General features: G+C 35.4%; 1 protein-coding gene across 3 annotated transcripts in view; it reads left to right on the top strand.

Annotated features, from left to right (window-relative positions):
- TTC19 (tetratricopeptide repeat domain 19) overlaps positions 1–21,990 on the top strand; it is a 94,074-nt gene that overhangs the window by 4,376 nt on the left and 67,708 nt on the right. For all 3 annotated transcript variants that reach the window (XM_053704581.1, XM_053704582.1, XM_053704584.1), the window contains exons 4-10: positions 233–324; positions 4,366–4,476; positions 11,207–11,245; positions 14,056–14,112; positions 15,559–15,620; positions 16,040–16,134; positions 16,331–16,485. In XM_053704581.1, coding sequence (XP_053560556.1) covers positions 233–324; positions 4,366–4,476; positions 11,207–11,245; positions 14,056–14,112; positions 15,559–15,620; positions 16,040–16,134; positions 16,331–16,485 — 611 coding nt within the window. The remainder of the gene's footprint in view (positions 1–232; positions 325–4,365; positions 4,477–11,206; positions 11,246–14,055; positions 14,113–15,558; positions 15,621–16,039; positions 16,135–16,330; positions 16,486–21,990) is intronic.

The following is a 21,990-nucleotide window of genomic DNA, read 5'->3' as shown; positions in this document are numbered from 1 at the left end:
ATCAGGTACTTAGTTTACCTACATAAATTATCTTACTGACCCTCTTTTACGTTTGCTTGTATAGTGATTTGGTTAACACACCAGTAAGAGTGTTTTAAGGTGTTTTTTTTTGTCGAAATTATATTCAGAACATTTGTGATTCAGTGAATGTTAATTATATCAAAATTGTTTTTGCTACTGACAATACGGAGGTTGCTAATTTAACAGCAGATATTTTCTTTTTCTCTTTTAGCATTTTCATTTTTCTCTAAGCTCGTGGATAATGAACAAGAAGAGAATACAGAGTCTGAAGAACAGATAATATATCTATTAAAGAAAGCCAAGGTGAGATAGAAGGGAACCTCTTTTATATGTGTCCTTTGTAAACCTATAGGACAACGTGTAGGATAATTAAATTGTTCTTGAATATATTTACAACTGGTATTAATGTAAGTATAATTATCTTTTATGAAGAGTAAAGATTTTATTTTGCAGTCTAAGCTGTGCATAGAAATCTTGACACATTTTTCTGTCATGATGTTAAATATCAGGTTTTAAACATTACATTTTTTTTGTTTATATTCTAATTCTAAGAAATAGAAATCCACACTGCATACTTTACAAGCCTTACCCTATACATATCTGTGCCTAATTGGCCTCCGGTAATAAGTCTAGATTGGCTCTTCCAAATAAGGCAAAAGGTTGGGTTAGTTAGCCAGTGCAAACTAACTGCAACAAACATGGTGTTGTATTCTGAATACCCTTTAAAGAGACATTAAACACTAAATATATTTTATAAGCATGGTATTGTGGCTATTCCCTGCTCCCCTTAAGTCATGGGTTGCCACCATGTTTAATTCTAGATTCTCTGCATTCCAGTCTGTACGTGTTTTGCACCTGTGCAGCAGTTACCCTTCAGTGAAACTTAGGTTCCAAAATGGTGACACCCACGATTAGAGGGAGGTACAAGAAATTTATTTATTGTTTAATGTGCCTTTTAAGTACCCATTATGGGTCAAGCAATGAAGAGTAAAAAGTCCTGTTTCAGGTAAGTTATGATTTGCATTACAATTTCACTATTAATATATATGTATAGTTCAGTGTAGTTATTTCTGGGTCTTGTTCTAGAGACCTCATTTGTAGCATCTAACATACCACATGAACAACATTTACAGTTCCAAATATAGTTACCAGGTTCATTTTAATGTTTCTGATCAGTGATAAACAGCTTCCTTACACATGTGGGCCGCAGATCAGTTTTTTAGAACCCTTGAGGACCACATATACATTTATGGCTACACAGAAATTATAATATTAGGTAATATTGCATCCTCTATATGCAATTCTCCCCCTAGATGACTCTTGAGTTGTGGCTAGCTTGTTACTTCACCACCAGAATTCCCCCAAAACACACACTTTCAGTTCTGCTTTTTCTTGGGTCCACCCATTCTTAGTTTTGTAAAAACTAGTGCAGAGGGTCCTATGTGACCCATGGGCCACAAGTTGGCCATCCCTTACTTAGATGTCTAACCCAGTTTTTTTTTCTTGCAGCTATCATAATTCATGGCAGATTATTGGTACATAGCAATTATATTCTTGTGTTGCAAACAGTTGCTTTATTCTTTCAGGAATGCACATGGATTGATCTGTTCCTGCCACAGAATACCTTAAAGGGACATAAATCACTTTGAGATAACATGTTTGAATATGTGTCATAAAAACTTTTGCAATATACTGTCTTTATTGTTTTGCTTAACCTTTTAAAATACCCTGATTTTGTACTTTTCCCATGCTCCATAGAGTGTCTGAAAGCAAATTCTGTAGCCTAGGTTTCAAACTTCTGCAGCTTGCTTAAACCAGCTACAAACCAAACAGTGACTGCCTAGATCAATGGGCAGATTAATTTACAGCTGGCCCGAATTGGTCACAATCTTACTGGGGGGACTTCTGGAGCCGGCCATCTTATAGGACGCATTTTCTCTGGCTCCATGGGATGCTAATAAAATCTGCAGATTTATCTGTATCATTTACATGTGAGTCAAAATCCAACAGCATTATCTCATATTGACTTATTATTATTAGTCGAATATATGTTGGGTCTTGTGAACTCTTTTATCGAAAACATAATGATTTCTGATCATGCTAAAATCTCGCTAAATATTTAGGCCCGTTTAAGACAAGAGGATAATCTGAATAATTTAAGATATTTGATAAATGATGTACATTTTAATGAGTGGCTGAAACATAAATGGAGAGAATAGGCTGATAATAATAATTTGTATTTTACAAAGATAGACATTTTCTGGGAAGCTGTCAACGCTTTTTTTAAGGGGAGAGCTAAAAGTAAAGGAAATTCAGTTGGCTAACCAATTAAAAATTGCTTCAATGTCTATATTAGTAATCCAAATAAAAATCCCTGTAAGAAATATAGAGAGACTAAATTGGAAAGATAATTTTTTTTTTTATCAAGCAGGGAGGGGCTCAGGAAGATCTAAAGATAAAAGGACTTTTTGCAGGTTCTAGGGGTAAATTTGCAAAACATTTTTGCTAAACTGATCAAGACGGGGGGAAAAAAGGGAATAATATATTTGCTATTAAGAAAGGAGGTGAAAGGTATACTTCTGCTAAAGATATCAGACAAATATTTTTTGAATATTATCCAGAGCTATATTCTGAGTCTAATGTAAACAATGCCAACAAGAAAGCTTTATGGGCTAAGATCTTTCTCCCTAGGATTTCTGCAGAGGATTTGCAGATCTTAAACTAACCTATATCTATGAATATGTCGCCTAGAATATTTTAAGGAAGGGATGACAGAAGGGTACACTAGGAAATGTCACGTTAGAAAGTTTGGAGGAGAGCGCACCAAGTAGCAGCAAAAAGTATATGAAAATTAAATGTATGACAACAAATGCAAGAAACATGACTGGTAAAATGGGGGAGCTGGAGCTCTTAGTTGCAGAAGAGGACTATGATATCATCAGTATAACTGAAACTTGGTGGGATGATTCACATGACTGCGCAGTTAACTTAGAGGGTTATCACTTTAGGAGGGACAGGAGCAATAAAAGTGGTGTAAAATGTATATTAAACCTAACCTTAAATTTTCAATAAGGGAAGATATTTATGATGATACAGGTGATCATGTAGAGACTTTAGGTTGAAATAAGGAGTGGGGGAAAAAAATCCTAAAAAAATATTGCTAGGAACATTCTACAACCCCCACACATACCGCATGGTTATAAAAGTAAAATAAATCCAAGCCAATGTGGCTAAATAAAAACGTAGGGCATTTAAATTATTCAAAGAAAATAGTGCATACTCAACATACCAAATATATAAGGAATGTAACAAAGCATGCAAAAAAGCGATCAAATTAGCCAAACTTTAAAATGAAAGATTAATTGCAAAGGACTCTAAGTTAAACTCTAAAAGGTTTTTTAAGTACATAAATGGCAAAAAATCTAAGAAGGAAAAAATAGGTACATTAAAATGTGTGAAGGGAAGTACGATTAACAGTGACAGGGAGAAGGCTGAGGCACTAAAACAATTCTTTTCTTCAGTATACACAAGAGAGGAACCAATGGGGGATACTTTTTTTTTGTTTTTTTGTGTGTGTTTTGGGAACATTATTATAAAAGGGACATTAATGACCATTTGCTATTGAATGACAAGATTAGGCTGTAAACTGTTTTTTTTTTTTTATATGGAAAGATAACATGGACAAATAATTTCTGTTAACAAAGTGGTGGCTAATCTGGCTTTGTAATATTGTTTATGTGCATTTATTTCCAAATAAAAAGAGAAACTTTTTCATTTATGCCCTTTTTCATAGGGTTTGGTGCTCCTGTTCATTTAAATATATATGATTCTAAGAGTACTTAATAAGACAGGTTTAATCCTGTGTTATCCTTTACTATCGATCTCCTGATTATTGTGCTGTGGATCTTATAAGGGCCAGATGGGGCCTCTTACTTTCCTCCTGTTGCACATAAAGTGTTATAAAAGTGGCTTCTGCTTGATGTGCTTTGGATCATTTTATAGACAAGCCTACTGGTCACACATCACATTGATGGCAAGCGTAGCTCAAACCTAGTGCTATGTTCAAAGTACAAATGCAAAAATTATTTTAAATGAGCTATTTCATTGTCTTGTTGTCTAAACATTATCCCTCTATGATGTATTTACTGTATTTAGTCATTTCAAATGACAACCTATGCAGAGATACAGGAAGTCTGATACAGCCATAGCCCAGTCCTGCTACACCAAAATCTGTGTGATTCCAGGATTAACCATAGGAGAAGCAGCTTGTGTTTGGTATAGGTGAACTCATACTTGCAATAGCCGATTTGTAATAACGACTCTTATCCTTTTTTCTCTTTTCAGCTGAGCATGATGAAAGATGAGATGGAAGAGGCTGAAGTGATTCTGCACCAAGCTCTCCATATGGCTCAGCAGGGGGATAGCAGAAGGGCAATATTATACACAAATGACCTGGTACAACCCTTCTTTTCCCTTTACTTTTGTGATTTCCTTTTCAGAGCAATCATCTATACAAAAAACCTTCCCAGTCACTGTTGCATATGTGGCACTTTCTTCAAAATGATATTGCAGAATCAAAAACATCTTGTCACGCGATAGTATGACACATTCATAGTATGACACATTCATAGTATGACACATTCATAGTATGACACATTCGTAGTATGACACATTGATAGTATGACACATTCGTAGTATGACACATTCATAGTATGACACATTCATAGTATGACACATTCATAGTATGACACATACAGGTGAAAAGAAAAAAGTGGACACTTTTGAACTTCTAGAAGCATAAACACTAGGTAGGTAGAGGGGTATTAATAAGGGGTAAAAAGAATCCCCAATTTAAAAAAGTCTAAAGTATGCAAAGTGAATATCCTCAATGAAAAATAACAGCTATATTGGTCTACTTTAGTATAATAACTTCACTAGTAAGAGGAGATTTCAGGGGAAGGATGTAAGGCCACTCTTGGCCCCTAAAAATATATCAGGCATATCACAAACAAACTATAACTTTAGGAAAAAATCTAATAAAAACTTTCACTATAGAAAATTTAAAGAACAGCATCTTGTTTCTTATTAATGTAAATAAATGTTCATAGAAAAAGAGCTAATTAAAAGGATGATTTTGTTACTAAACATTATAGGGGGGTAATACCTAAGTTTCCAAGAAGCTCCCATGTAAAAAAATAGTTTAATATAAACCCTATTATTATTATTCATAGAAACATAGCGAGACAAAATAAATCATAGTAGTATGTATGACTAATAAACCAAAGTAAGTAATACAAATAAATAATACCCGGGCAAAATAAAAGGACTCGAACTATAAGCTGCCAGTATGTCATATTGGTGTAATATTACTAAATTAAAGTTAGAGACAGGATGTCATGTCCCCCTGGCTGCAGACCGCTGGACAAGGAAAACGCATTCATTTAAACTAATGTGTGGGCTAGATTTTGCTTTAATATCAGTGAGAATGTTTAGTTAGGATCAGTATTTGTGTGATGAAAAGAGGGATTCTTTATTCAAAAGGGCAACAGAATAGAACTGAAGAATGAACTAGAGTATATTGCAGATGTGTGGTGAATTTTCCATTTGGTGTATTGAAAGCAAAATTGCTTTTAGGTTTTATATATTTTTCCCCTACATTTCCTACTTTTCTGATAAATTAATACCTTTGTCCTAAAGTATGTTGCTTTAAAGTACAGTAAACACCTTTTTAAATTAATATATCATTATTAAGATTAACTTAGTTCACAGTGACATAAATGTTATCATGTAATATTTGCGTAACAGCAGTAAATGACACGTTTGATAAGAATTAGATTTGACAACCGCACAATTTTGTCTCTTGTATATAACAAAACTTTATTTACTAGTGCTCACCAGAAAAGCATAAGAAAAACTGTGAACAAGTTATATTTTTAAAATAAATAAGTGCAAAGCCAGTAATAATAAAAGGTGTAGATAACCTAAAGAGTAAACAGATAATTATTAGAACAAATAAAGCAACTGTGTTATGCATGAACAAGTACAGAGTGCTGATCGATAGGTCATATCATATTAGCGTGCAGTACTACTAAATACAAATATCAGTCATAATAGACTACTATACTTATAATTGAGCTCAGTGGCGTCACTAGGGGGGGTGCGGGCCGCACCTGGGTGACACCCTCCAGGGGGTGACACCAAAAAAAAAAAAATTTTTTTTTTTTTTTTTTTTTTAAATTTTATTGAAATTCAAAGAAATACAATGTTGAGATGCATAGATTATTTTATTAGAGGCTGGCATTTGTGAACATTAGTGGGACTGGGGAAGTTGTAGACACACAATTTTTTTGCCCCTTGAGCCAGTGCTGCAATTTCAACAAATAGTTTTCCCGGCTGCTTTTGCTTGTTTGTACTTTGCTCCTCCCCTGCCCAATTTCACTATGAATGTTGTGGGTGTGCCGTGGGGCTTGCAAAGTTGCGCTGCTAGCCTAAACCTGCCTGCCTATCTGTGCTCACTGCTCAGTGACATGCAGCCCAGGGCTGTGCACTGACAGACATGGAACAGAGTCAGAGAGCAGAATTTTCATAGTTTGCGCGCCTAAACCTTTTCTTCAGTGATTTATTTTAGAGTGCTCTGTTTATCTTTCATTTGATGTTCTGCTGAGCCAGGGAGCAGCTCTTGGCATGAGCTTCATAATTAATGCAGTTTACATATTTTGTATGTGTGTGTCTGAGTTTTTGTGTGTGTGTTTTTGTGTGTGTGTCTGAGTGTGTTTCCGAGTGTTTGTGTGTGCATCTGAGTATGTTTTTAAGTGTGTTTTCCTGTGTTTTTGTGTGTGTCTGCTTTCTGGGGGGGGGGGGTGGTGACACCATGACTTACCGCACCGGGTGACACCAACCCTAGTGACGCCACTGATTGAGCTACAATGAATGAAAAGTATATGAGTGTTTGGCTAATAGAGGGAATTTGTTTGGTATGTATTATAAAGACATAGTTTCAACAGTGTTGAACTGTGCAGCTATAAAAATCTGAACGATAGAATTACAGGTTGGTTTTAAGAATGAAAGTCAACAAAAGTGGTTGCATATTGGTGAGGAAAGAAGTAAAAAAAAAAAAAAAAAAGGGGCGGGGAGTTAAGAGGTATAGGGAAGAACCACTCCCCGCACCTCTTATTCATCACAGATAGAATGACCAATAAGGAACATCTTATAATGATGTGGAGCTAGTAGTAATCGATTAATAGTTTTTTTTTTTCTTTTAAGAAGGTATCTCAATGTACCCAAATCATGTGTGCGCCAATGGAACCTAATGAGCTATAGTCATATTCCTCCATTTTCCTAACATAGTTTATTATATCTATAACAAGCTCTCACCAATTTACATTCCATTAACATTATAATAATTAGAGACCTTTGCTCCAACTTTAAATAACTTAGATTGTGGTGAAACAGGGTTATGCTCAGAACCAAAGCAGGGCACACTCTGGAAACCTGCCTCCATAGTGCTTTAATATTGGGTCATTCCCACTAGACATATAGGACTGTGCAAATGTAATTACACTTTCTCCAGCATTTTTCAGCTTTATCAGGAAAAATTCTGTGTAACTGGGGAGTGACCATATGCCACCTGACTAAATGTTTATAATAGAGCATAACACAGTGAACAGCCATTTTTGTGTAAATAATAGCTTTATGCCAGGTAACATGATGAATATCTAAAGAGAGATCTTTCTCCAATCTGCAGATGTAATGCAGTGGGTTGAAAGGTTTAAATAATTGAGACACTGCCTTCCATCTAAGTTCCCAAGGGGATACATTTTAAGTGTGCTAAGAAACCCCTGTACTAAGAAATCCCTATGAAGAGAATAGATCCTCATTAGTTCCAACTGATATCTTTCAGGAACCTGTTTTTTGTTTGTATTATCACTGTGTATGGTAATATAGCACAGTATTTATACTGATTACCAATCACAGCCCCAATTGTTCCCAAAAATGTCTACTCCGTGTAGCAGGCTTCTAATAGAATGTAGGTGGGAAGGGTGTGGTGCCACCAGTGGTTTGTGCCTCAAACGTCTCCATCCTTTAAGACGTTCTTGAATAATGGCATTAATGAGACAGTGACACAGTAGGGGGTAGCCATATTAGGTCTCCTAATGTGTATGTGGGCAAGCAGTGAGGCCTGCTCCAATTCTCTCCATCTTGTGAACTCTAGCTGGAGGCCCCATGTAGAAACATGGGTCAGGAGTGCAGCATCATAGTAAGTTTTAATGTTGGGTAGTCCCAAACTACCCATAAGCACTGGATTTTGTAGAATTTTGAAAGCAACCCTGGATGTAAATTCCATACATAATGAGTGGAGATTCTCTATCATAGTAATGGGAATTCATAGAGGAATGCACCTAAAGATTTAAGTAATCTCTGGAAAGATTGATTTTTTTTTTTTATTGATGCTTTCCGGCCCATCCATAAAATCTCAAAAAATGACGAAGATGATAGCATGCTTTAAGTTGATCTAGCAATGAGTGTAAGTTATGAATAATTTGTTTGAGGTCATGAGACAGGTAAATTCTGAGGTGTCTAATACCATTTTCAGACCATTTAAATGAGTTGGTTGTACTTAGAGAATAGGCAGGTGGCAGACAGCATAAGCTTCTGTCTTATGCACATTGGCCTTGTTACCCTTGTAATATGATAATCGACCAAAAAAGTCTAAAGCAGCAAAGAGATGTGGAAGGGATCTTTCAGGGTTCATTTAGAAAATTGGAAGATCATCCATGAACAAGTAGACATGTGCGATTCGGTTTCGATTCGGAAATTCGGCAAATTCAGAGATTCGGATCGAACCGAATCGCCGAATTAAAATAGTGGCGAATCTACCGAATAAATCCGAATAACTTCGGATTTATTCGGTAGATTCGGATGGCCATGGATTACACTATAGTATTGTACAGTATATTAGGTTATATCACTCTGCTATGGGTTACACCTAATGTACAGTACATAATACTAGTCTAATCCCACCTAACACTTACCGAAATTCTGAATTTCCGAACCGAATCCAGCCGAATTTATTCGAATCCGAATGAATCCGAAACAAATCCGAACCGAATTTATTCGAATCCGAATGAATCCGAAACAAATCCGAACCGAATTGATTCAAATTTTTCCAAATTCGAATCGCTCCGAACCGAAATTCGAAAAAATCCGAACCAAACCGAATTTTTTCGCCATGCACATGTCTATGAACAAGGCAATCTTCTGTAGTGTTTCATGAAACAAAATGCATTCTATAGCATGATTCCTACTTATAGCCTAGCATTTCTGTCACTAAGGCACATAAGAGGGGTGACAGACGGCAGTCTCGTGCCATTTTGAATGGGAATATAGTTTGCACAAAAACCTACTCCCTTTTACCTTCGCCGATGGGGGAAGTGTATAAAACCTTAATTACATTGAGGAAGTCCGAAGTGCGCTAATGCTTTACATATATTTCCATTTCACCCTGTCACCCATTTCACCCTGTCAATGCATTTTTAGCATCTCATGACAAGGTGAGATTGGGAACATTCATAGCAGCAGCTTCTGAAATGATATTCAGCAGGTACCTTGTAATATCAGAGCCGTGTCTCTGCAGGATGAAACCAACTTGGTCATAATGTACAATCTTAAAGAGAATTAAGCCTAGTCTAGTTGCCAGGATTTCAGCATACAACTTCACAGCAATGTAATTTTCACAGAGAGATTGGTCTTTACTTGGCTTTGGAATAGTTAGTGGTTTTGCCTCTAGAAACTCATCTTGAAAGTACCCTCTAGAAAATACCTTGTTAAACCTTCTAATTTTTAGATAAAATAGTTTGTGAAGTAAAATAAATGTGTGATGTAATGTCATTGTTTTGCCCCCTTTTCATGTGTAATTTCACTCTGAAACTTGTGGGTTTTCTAATGATTAGGGCTGGAACTGCACACTGCTGACTTTTCAAGGATAACATTGCTATATATCTGTCCTTAATTGGCTTTTACAGAAAACAGCTGCAAAACAATGCACTTTATACTAATATTATGATAGTGGCTACCTTTATTGAGCTAAATTATGAGTGGCGTGCTATTTATTGCTCGAGCGTTAACTGCAATAGAATTACACTGTTTGTGTGTTTGTGTTTGTGTGTGTGTATATATAATATATATTTAAAAATACTTAGAACATATGCCCCTATGTGAAGAACATTGGAATGGGAAATATTTACAGTACAAACACAGTTAAACACTTTATTAAATATGAATAGTGCATAAATATGCTTTTTTCATGTTTTCAGCTACTTGACTGCAAAGGGCTCCAATATATATGTGTATTTATGTGTATAGATGTCTGTAAATATAATATATATAAATACATATGTACACAAATATATACATAAACATATTCAGACATGTATATATGTATGTACCTCTGTGTTAAAGCCCTTTGCTGCTTTTTGCATCTGAGACCTCATATCTTTGAACCCTTATAACTTTTTATTGCAATTAAAAAAAAAAAAAAAAAAAAGTGTCATTATGAGCATTATGAGTGTTACTGTACTTTTCAATGTATTTTTTATGTGTTTTGTGCAACGTATTAGTCAAGCAAAACAGTTAACCAGAGCTCTAGCTCTGAAGTTGCGCTATCCTGATGCTTGTTAAGTTGCCCTCAAGCGAATGCGTTTACTTTCAACCTGTACTACAACGCGATAAACCTTCTTTTCGTTTGCGCACAGCAGTTTTCAAGCCTGGATTGGCTCATCCATATAAGTCAACTTTTAGGTGGAGTTTGGCTATTGAAATACACTTGCAGCAAAAAAAAGTTAATTTATTTTGAAAAAATGTTTAGACATAACTAATATGTTACTCTATAGTGAGCTAATAGAAATATATTGCTATTACAAGATATTTAGAGTCCCTTTTAAGAACTTCAGTGATTATAGATTTTAAATTTGAATATTGTAAAATGCTTTACCTGCCACAACTAGTGTTTGTGGCCTTGTGGTGATTCTTGCTTGGTCTTTATATTCCTAATACTAATCAATTGGCTCTGGAGTCATTAATGGTTAATAGGGTGTTTTGAATATATTGTGAGAGCTTTCTGTACCTGAAAATTAGTCGTCAGTAGACAATCTTGTTGTCGAATCTTGTTTCCTTTTTCTGATTTCAGATGGCAAACCTTGCATTGCTGCGAGGGCAGCTGGACAAGGTAAGTACTGATTACCTCATTTTTGAAATATATATATATATATATATAATATATACTGTACATGCGCGCGCATCATGATAGCATGGAAATACTTTTATTCAGGTATTTATGAAGTGGCAAAAGCTCTCTAGTTTTTCTGTAAAGAAACATTAAAAATGAAAAACTAACAAAAGCCTTGTACTGTAAAGAGATGACAAATTTCATCTTTGCAGAGAGAGCAACACTTAAGCACATTACCTCAAGTTGAAGGGTAATAGGTTCAGCAGTAAATATGTTAGTACTTCTTTTATAGAGTGGGTCACTGACTAATGGAATAGACTTCTAGTAGGTAAAAGCAAATATTATAAAGGTATTAAAGAATGACTAAATTGAGATAATGGAACTTCACCACCCTTGGAACCTCTTGGGTTGATGTAGTAACTGACTATTTTTTTTCATTGCTCTTGAGAGTGATTGTGCAAGAGCGGTTAATACAAATACAGTGTATGTGGTCACCATTAGATTTGTTGTTTTAGCAATGGTATAATGACCATATATAATTATTTCTCAGTCTCTTTATTAGAATACAACCAGAAAATACAGGATATTTGTATTTAGTATTAAAAAAACAGAAACAAATCAGAAAAAAATGCTTCTGACAGGTATTTAGTGTGACCTCCCCTTATACTTGAGAAATAGCAGGAACCTGGCTCTTGTAAACCTAAATGGAATGGAACCCTAATTAATGTCATTGCTAACACCTTTATTTGTCCTACTATTTAATGTAAAAATTACTTCTGTGAAAAAGGTCTATTACACCATGTTTGTGCAAGACATGCTTGAGCATTACATACACATGTGGTATGAGTTTAATCCATCGGAAGCTTGCTAATAAGACCAAATTGCATTCCATTCAAAATGCCAAAGATCACAGAATTTGACAGACATAAAATCATACTTTTGCATCAGCAAGGCCACTCTCAAAAGGGAAATCGGCAATCAAACTGGATACTTAAGATGTGGTATTCAAGCTGTTCTAAAGAAATTTGAAGAATAAGTAGAGTTCAAGGACAAAAGAAGGTCTGGAAGGCCAAGAAAGCTTTCAAAATCTGATGAGAAGTTTCTCAGAGTTTGTTCTTAACTTCTTTGAGAGACTGGAAGAAGTCCAGCAAGGACCTGGCAGCTTCATCGGAAAGCCAAGTTGATGCTTCTACAGTCTGAAGAAGCTTGATTAGGATTGACCTTTGTGGAAGGGTAGCAGCCAAGAACAAACTTTTTCGGAAGGGAAACATGGTGAGAAGGCTAGGAAATGCTTAAGCTTACAAAGATTGGAATGAAGATCAGTGGAAAAGAATATTATGGAGTGACAAATCCAAGTTTGAAATTTTTGGGTCCAATCATCGACAATATGTAAGAGTTGGAGAGAGATGGAAGAATGAGTGATTGCAGTCTTCAGTGAAACATGGTGGAGGGTCTGTCCTGGTTTTGGGCTGCATTTCTGCCAGTGGTGTTGGCAATATTGTCCGAATTGATGGGATCATGAATGCTGAAAAGTACAGAGAGCTTTTAATTCATCATGCCATTCCTTTTGGAAAGTGCCTGATTGGGAATGGTTTTATTTTTCAGCATAATGATCCCAAGCACCCTGCTAATGCAGTGAACTCATATTTGGAGAGAAAAACAGCTGATAAAGCACTGACAGACAAGGACTGGCCTCCACAGAGTCCAGACCTGAATATTATAGAGGCATTATGGGATCACCTGGACAGAGAAATAAATAAGGCAACCTAAATCTAAAGAAGAACTCTGGGGAGTGATGAAAGAAGCCTGGTATAATATAATATACCAGAAGATTACTTCAGAAAATTTCAGAACAGTCTCCCCCAAAAGAGTTCAAGATGTGTTTAGTGCCAAGGGAGGTCACACTAAATACTGACTTTTGCCTGAAGAAGCCATATTGTTCTGAAAATTGTGTTTTTTATATTTTGTGTACATATTTCCTGTATCTTCTGTTTGTATCTTAATAAAGAGACCGACAAATAAATATGGGTAGTTATTAAAACTTTGCTAAACAACCAATCTAATGGTGGCCTAAGACTTTTGCACCTTCACTGAGAAGACATACTTTGTTTAATGAATAAGGTAGTGATTGCATATGGGGAGGTATCTATATAATGGTTGTGTGTGCAATTTTGTGTACAACATTTTACTGAGACAGATATTTTTTTCGAGTCTTTAGAATTGCAGCAGATGGTAGTTTCCCATTAAATTAGAAAACAAAACAAGTCTTCTAAGATTGGGACATGTTTAATAATTTTAGAACCCTGTTCCTTGTGCTGACATAGTGCTGTGAAGGTCTTTAAAGGGACATGGAACCCAACATTTTTCTTTCATGATGCAGATAGAGCATATATTTGTAAACGACTTTCCACTTTACTTTTATTATCAATTTTGCTTCATTCTCTTGCTATCCTTTATTGAATTAGCCGCAATGCGCTACTGGGAGCTAGATGCACACATCAGTAAGCCTATGATGAGGCACATATATGCAGCCACCAATCAACAGCAAGCTCCTAAGCCTACGTAGGTATGGTTTTCAATAAAAGATACCAAGAAAATGAAGCAAATTAAATAAAATATGTAAAACGGAAAGTTGTTTAAAATTGCATGCTCTATCTGGATCATGGAAAAAAAATGTGGGTTTCATGTCCCTATTAACTTTCAGCTCTGATGCTTATTTGTACCATCAATCTTGACTATATATCTGCCTTTTTAAAACTGCAATTTAAGATAGAACTGCAGAAGTGTAATTTGACTTTTTTTATTTTTAGTCAGAAAAGCTGTTTAAGGCAACAATGAGATACATGCTTGAAGATGGCGTAAAACAGGTGCAGTGCTTTTTTATTCTTTGTACCCCTCTTATTATAATGTTGTTATAGTAGGCTGTGTAGGGACACATATGAAAAATACATATGTCAGGGCTGTATAGTAGGCTGTGTAGGGACACATATGAAAAATACATATGTCAGGGCTGTTTAAATAAATGTTTTGTATAAGAACCCTGACATATGTATTTTTCATATGTGTCCCTTTTTAAAGCGGCAATATGGTCAGCCTATGTTATAGTGATAACTAACAGATATATGGCTGCAGAGGGAATGTAACTAATAGACTCCTCCCTCTGCGGCAGAATATTACTGTGTGCTGCTAATAGGCGTCTTTCTAGCTTTAGCAACAAAAACGGAAACCTTCTTAACCCTGTGAAAAATAAATAAATAAAAAAATGCCTCAACCTGTTCATATTGAAATACAAGATCTATATTTCCTGTCCAGATGTACTGTAGAGTTTAACAAACCCTGGTGAGGAAGGGAGCCACAGCAGCTTCTGGTCTAATGTTTTGCATTATTCTGTGTTTGTATTCTGACACCCTAAATTAATGTCCAAAAATGTGTCTGGTAACAAAATATTCTTCCTTAGTTTCATATGCATTATTTTAAAGGACTTAAAGGGACATGAAACCCATTTTTTTTTTCTTTGGGGATTCAGATAGAGCATACAATTTTAAACAACTTTCCAATTTACGTCAAATTTGCCGGATTGCCTTGATATCCTTTGATGAAGCAGCAGCAATGCACTACTAACGAGTAGCTGAACACATCTTTTTAGCCAATCACAAGAGACAAATGTGTGCAGGCATCAATCACCAGCTAGCCTCCACTAGTGTAAGATATGTACATATTATTTTTCAACAATGAATACAAAAAAAAAAAGCACATTTGAAAATAGAACTGAATTTAAAAGTGTCTTAAAATTACAAGCTCTATCTGAATCATGCAAGTTTAATTTTGTCTTTGCTATCCCTTTAAATACAGTACAGTTGTTTAATCAATAAATGCATAGTAAAAACACAATGCATTAACACTTCTGAAATTCAAATTCACTCCATTTCCCTACTTTCAAATGTGTATATGTATACACTGTTAACTGTTGCCTTAAAGTGTACCTAAAAATACGGCTCAATCTGATAATAAAAGTAAATTGCATTCTTTATCTGAATCATGAAATTTCAATTTTCACATTGACCTTCTTGTGTGCTGTCAATCCCTGTAGAGACAACAGTAAGTTGGGTGCATAATAATGCATCAAGTCCTAATGATCAGATTTTATATATACTGCTACTCCAAGGGGTATTACTGGCATACATATTTTCTTTGTTTGGAGCAATATTATTTTTCTAATTCCTATTCAGAAAGTTCATTTTAAAAACTTTGTTCCAAGATTTAGAAATGAATAGCTATGCCCCTAAATACTACTTTATTTTTCATGTCTCCAGGATGACAATGCTTTCATTGAGATATCACTCAAACTGGCCAGCATCTATGCTGCACAGAAACGGTGAGTTTTTTAATTTAGTTTATGCACTAAGTATCTTGCGTTGATTTTAAATCTTAACACCAAATGGAAAAACAGAGGATTCCAGCATTTCTACGATAGGCCCTAAACGTCAAAATCAAAACACACATGAGTACACACACTGGGTAGTGATCAAGCAGGCAGACTTGGTCTTCACAGATCTTAAGCAAACTAATTTCAACTGTAGCCATATATGCACAGCTATGAGACTCTGTAGCTTAGATCAATAATAATATGGGTCTTGGCCTCAGGCAATTTTCATTTTTATCCATGGCGGACACACAAGTTATAACATTTTGAAAATAGCTTATAATTGAACTAGATTCCATCTTCCTTTATATCTTATAGAAAGCCCTAGGTTCTGGATTTTCTAATCCAGTTGATATTTCTTTATACCACAGGGATGGGATAGCTGTGGCAGGCTACCAATTCTGCATTATGAGTCTGGAGGAAAAGATAGAGAAGGAGAGAGATCTGCCAGATGACATCTTGACAGGTGAGAACATTTATTTAATGTTATTAAACTTGATTGCCAGAGAGGGCTGTAACACATAGTGTACCAATGTGTTCTAGCCTGTTTGTCAGTCAGGGATATTATGCTAGTTGATTAAGATGTATACAGAAGAATTGCAACACATTCAAATATCGTCACCTCAGATTTTTAAAAATGTTATTTTAATTTTGACCTGCAGCAGAGGACAAATCCAATACCCGTCTGCTTCTAGGATTGTGCCTGGATTCATATGGTCGTTACCTGCTGGACAATTCACATTTGTCCCTGGCACAAAACATGTATGAAAAAGCACTTAAGATCTGCAGAGAAGAGCAAGGAGAGTTGCACCCACACGTAAGCAGATGAATCTACTATCATGGAAATCAAACCCAAATGTTCCTCTGTTTTAGGTGTGCTTTTTCTGTCCTACCCCATGGGTGTGGCTTAGTTTTAGGTGTGCCTTTTTTGCCCTTCCTCATGGGTGTGGCTTAGTTTTAGGTGTGCTTTATATCTCGACAATGAAGTGCAGGGTTATATTATTCTTTTCAATTTAACTGGTGCCCTTGGCAAACAAATACTGCTGATTAAAAGTATAATCATGTTTTTGTTCATAAACTATATGACACAACTGACTTGGACTATGATAAGCATGTCCTTATTACTTCCTTACTCCTTATTACTTCCTTATCCCATTACATAAAACTGAACGTTCAGTGTTGAAAGAAATATCATTTGTTGGCTATTAATCAGTTTGCAAAACTATAAAAAAGAATACAAAAGCTTTTGAGGCATTCATAGCTAGATGATTAATGAACAATAATATTATTATACTTATTCTTATTAGTTGTTTATAAAGCACAAATAAATTACACAACTCTATACAAAAGTATGTTACAATCAAGAGGTTCCAACGCATTCAAATAAGAAGGTAGATAACAATAGATAGTTAAAGTAACTAACAGAGGAATGTTCTATCTTTCTTTGAGCACAGTCAGTAGTAGATGCACTTTATACAAAGTGAACTACATGAAGAAAGGGCTCTCAAGCTTACAATCTAAAGGATTGAGGGGAAATTTATGAGAACCAGGAGGAGAGGGAGACATCGGAGAGAAGATAGAGAATGCAGACACATTGTTACTGTGGTAAAGTGATTGGAGGATGTGTAATTTATGTAAAGGTGAAGAGACAGGAAAACAATGAAATTGGGGGAAAGAATCAGGGATAGAGAAACTGATATACAATGAGTGATTTTGAGAGCAAGGCAGTAGTGTAAGAGAAAGAAGGGGGTTTGCTACAGTCAAATCAGTTGACACCAAATAGAATAAGATTCTACAGAAATTACACATGGCCCATCATCCTACTCATTTCATACCGTTAAGACATTTAATTTGAGATTAATTTTGATGAAATGTGTTAGCCGCATGAAATGTGTAAAATGATGGCCATGTGCAATGTGTGTAGAATATTCTTGTGTTCCTTTTTCAGTTTTTAAAACCTTTTTTTTTTTTTTATTAAATAAAAGGAAAATTAAATATAATAGAATTGCATAATAAAGACACAATAGCACTTACTCTGAATTTTAAATGAGCAGTAGATATTTTTTTCCTGACAAATATAAAATTTGCTATTGCTCTGTACCATGTGACATCCATTATCTAATTACAGACCTGTATACGTATACATTGTGAACTCTTGCACATGTTCATTTTGTATCTGGTGCCTCAGATAGTATGCATATAAAAAGATTGTGAGGACCTCCGGTGGGCGGCTCTCCAAGATAGCTGTGGGATTCTTCTGCTCTGAGGAGAACCTTTTCTGAATTTTACTTTACAGCTATGAGTTACTGCCGTGTGTCTCTCCTTTGACAGTTAGGTATCCCGAACTTTCAGTGTGTAGAAGTTATTTAATCTCTTCTAAATACAGAAAGGAACCATGTCCAAAGGTTAATGCATGACAGATCAGGATGGAGAAAAGTTCAATTTAAAACATTAATTTATTGTAGCAAAAAGATAAAATCCATAAAGGGCACAGAACACAGGTATCCCAGCTGACGCATTTCATTCCTCAACGACATTTCATCAGAGCTAACTCACAGGTGAAAATAATGGAGTTATAACCACTCAGGGGTTGTCTACAACATACAATCATATAACAGCAAGTAGTCAAGCACATCTTATTACATATATGTCTAAACAAACTTTACCATAAATATAAGAACAAAGCTTAGGTTAGGGGTTAAAATCTACATGACACAAAGTTATTCTTTAAATACTCTTCTATTCCCCCCCCCCCCCCCCGGAATTAACCTGTATATTCAATACAAAATATGAGGCAGATAAATAGAAGAGAAACATAAGAAACAATGAGGTATATAGAATGCCAGTGCAATGAGTAGTTAAACACCACATGTATAAAAGTCAAATACTCAAAGCGTATATATTCCATAAAAAATCCGCATTAGCATCAGATATTACCTCATGTCTCCCCATTCATATATATGAACAAATCCTGTACTATTTACATTTGATCTATAAACAGTTTCACATTAAAAATTATTGGTTGTTCCGGACAATCTATGACCACCTTTGAGACATTATTCTAATACGATGCAGTTTCCAACAATGCTGGCAGCACGTATCTTACTTTCTGAAAGGGTTTCAAAATTTGCTTTTGTGTATCTGGCATTTGGGCCATAATGATTTCCAACATTTTGTAAAAAAGATTTTAAATTGTCTTTCATTTTTTATTTCAACATTAATTTGTTCTGTAATTAACTGGGTATACATATTTTGCCCAAATTCAGCAATACTGGGATATCTTTCTGCTTTCCAATACTGCAGGATTAATTTCCTGGCTACCTGTATAGCAGTAATTATTAAAGAGTTATTTTCTCTTACAGACAAAGATGAAAAAAAAGATACTTGCAGGTGTAAGACACATTTTCTGTGTCAAAAACTTGTTAATCCAGAATGCAACTTTCTTCCAAAACTGGAATATCTTAGGGCAAAACCCTAATTCCCCCTTAGAATTTGTATCCCATTTAGCTAGGAGCTTAGGGGTAATGTATGATAGATTAATAAGGAAACAATGTGTTTCTTTCCATGATGCATTCTTGTGGCCAACCATCAATATACTTTGTTTAATGTCTTGGGTAGACACCTCTGGAAGTAACTTCTGCCATTTATGAGTAAAGGTTTCTCTCTTTGTCTCACCTAATGTACTCATGATCGTTCTATACCAAATGATATAGAGTGAAGGCCTGCCCGAAAGATTTGAATACCATCTTCAATTATCCCTAGCTCAAGGTTAGAAGATTGATTTTGTATAAGATAATTGTCTAACCTGTAAATATCTGTAGAAATGTTGCTTTGGGAGTTTGAATTATATTTGGATTTGTGTAAATAATGTAATCACCCCTGTCTCTTTATCCACCAGCTGGACTAGATATTCTAGTCCCCTTCTTTTCCATAGATGGAATATACTAAAATTCAAACCAGGAGTGAAATCTGGATGTCCTAAAATGGGGAGGTATTTTGAAAGTCTGAAGTCTATCTTAAGTTCTTTGCAGAACGTTTGCCATACGATAATCACATTTCTGATAACACTAATATTTAAAACCGCGTATGGTAATTTGGCTACTTGCATATGTAGAAGGGCTTTTAAAGTAAAAGGTTTTATTAAACTATCTTCCATTTCCACAAATGAGGATTGTTGTTTTTTTTCGTGATCCAATCAATAACTATTTTAACCATTGTAACTCAATTATATATTTTAATATTTGGGAGTCCAAATCCACCACATTCTCTTTCTAAATTTAGGAAGCTTTTAGATAGACGTGGTTTTCTCTTCCCCCAAAGAAATTTGTTACATTCTTTATCAAATTTGTCTGAATTCTTGATAAAAATGGGTAAATTCTGTAACAAGTATAATAACCTGGGGAGTAAAAATGTTTTTAAGATTATAAATCTAGCAGTTAGCAATATAGGTAATAATTTCCATTTTTCTATTAACATTTTACTATGCTAGAATAATTTATCATGGTTTGCCATATACCATAACCTGGGCTTGATGTTTAAATGTAATCCCAAATATTTAATTTCTTTGACCTCTTGGAAGGGATGAGTGAAAGAATAATCTTTAGGACGGTATAGCCACAGAAGTTCCGATTTCTCTTGATTCACTTTATAGCCCGAAAAGGACCCAAATTCATTAATTATCTCTATCATTAGTGGAATAATATTACATCATCTGCATATAGAGATAGAATTACATTTTTGTTTCCTAATTTAATACCGTCTAACGCTTGTCTAAGCCGTACTGCAAGTGGTTCTATCGAGAGGTTAAACAGCAATGGATATAGTGGGCATCCTTGTCTGGTGTCTTTGGTTAAAACAGTTTTTGGTGAGAGTTCTCAATTAACCAAAAGAAATGACATAGGGCCGTTATAGATTAATTGGATGAAGTTGAGAAAGTTACCTGATAGGCCAAACTGAGATAGTGTAGTAAATAAATGGTCCCATACTATTGCATCAAACGCTTTTTCAGCATCTAATGTTAGTATTGCTAAATCTGATCTGGGAAGATTGTTATTGTTTTTAATTTGGTTCAAATAATGGTCTAGAACTAATAAGACTGTTCATATATTTGTGGTAGGATTTCTCCCCGGCATTAATCCTGTTTGGTCGATTATGTATTTGATTATTAATTAAAAAAAATGAATCTATCTGCCAATATGTTGGTAAGGAGTTTCTTATCATTATTTAATAATGATATCGGTCTGTAGGCATTAGGGTTTTCAGGGTCCTTATCCTTTTTATGGATAAGAGTGACAATAGAAGCGGAGAAGCGTCTGGATTCTATATGATTATTAATATAATATTTATTGAAAATATCTCTTAACGTATCTTGGATTTTGTCAGGAATCACATAACCACTGTACCTTTAAGACTCAGAGCAGGCTCACTCCTCTCCCTATTTAAGGCTCCTCCTCATGATATCTCATTGCTTAGTATTGCAGTAATCTTTTCTAGATCTCCTGTGAACCTTTGCCATCTTGTGAACGCTGTTCACAAACCTCTGAACTCCTGAGAAACCTAACATTGTACCTCCTATCTCTGTTGACTTGTTTACTTTAAGCCAACTTATCGTTTATCCTGTGATCTGTATTTAAAGTTGAGAGGACTCTGCTTTACCCCTCTGCCGCACTCCAGTTCCAGCTACCTCTCTCCCTGCCTGTCAGCTCGCAGCAGTGTCTACGGGAACGCGGTGACGTCATCCGCCAGCTTCACATTACCGCTCCTAGCAGCAGCTCCTATTTTCTGCTCGCTCCCTCAGTTCGTGGCCAGATTACTTGGCGTTCCTGCTTGGTAAGCACTGCTCTAGTTTGATCCTCTGAGCTACCGCAGAACATTGTATCTTTACCTTACACACTCTTAAAAAACTAATCTAAAACGTATACGAGTGTCAATATTATTTGTTCTGTTCTTCTCATCTCCATATGTTTTTCTCACTCTGTGGCAGCCATCTTTAATTTACTCATGCAAGAGTCTGAATGTTATAAACATCACAGAGCATACAACTCTTATCTCAGGTTTGTTTTCAACTACCCCTGCTGCTTTATTTTTTCCTTCCACAGTGTCAACCCTGACACATGTGGCAGCCATAGGGGAAATGTGGAAAACTGCACCTGTATATTAATATTGTATTGTGTGATTACTGAGTAATACATTGTTGCGCAGGTTCACCATGTGTATCCCATACTATTCACTAATACAATACACCCTATCTAATACTGTAATATCCTAGCAGTTGTGGTCCTAAAGCATCTGATGTTACATTCATATCTAAGCTCTTTAAATT

This window comes from Bombina bombina, chromosome 3, assembly GCF_027579735.1.
Source record: "Bombina bombina isolate aBomBom1 chromosome 3, aBomBom1.pri, whole genome shotgun sequence".
NCBI lineage: Eukaryota > Metazoa > Chordata > Amphibia > Anura > Bombinatoridae > Bombina > Bombina bombina.
The sequence above is the reverse complement of the archived record's forward strand: the minus strand, read 5'-3'. Positions and strand labels throughout refer to the sequence as shown.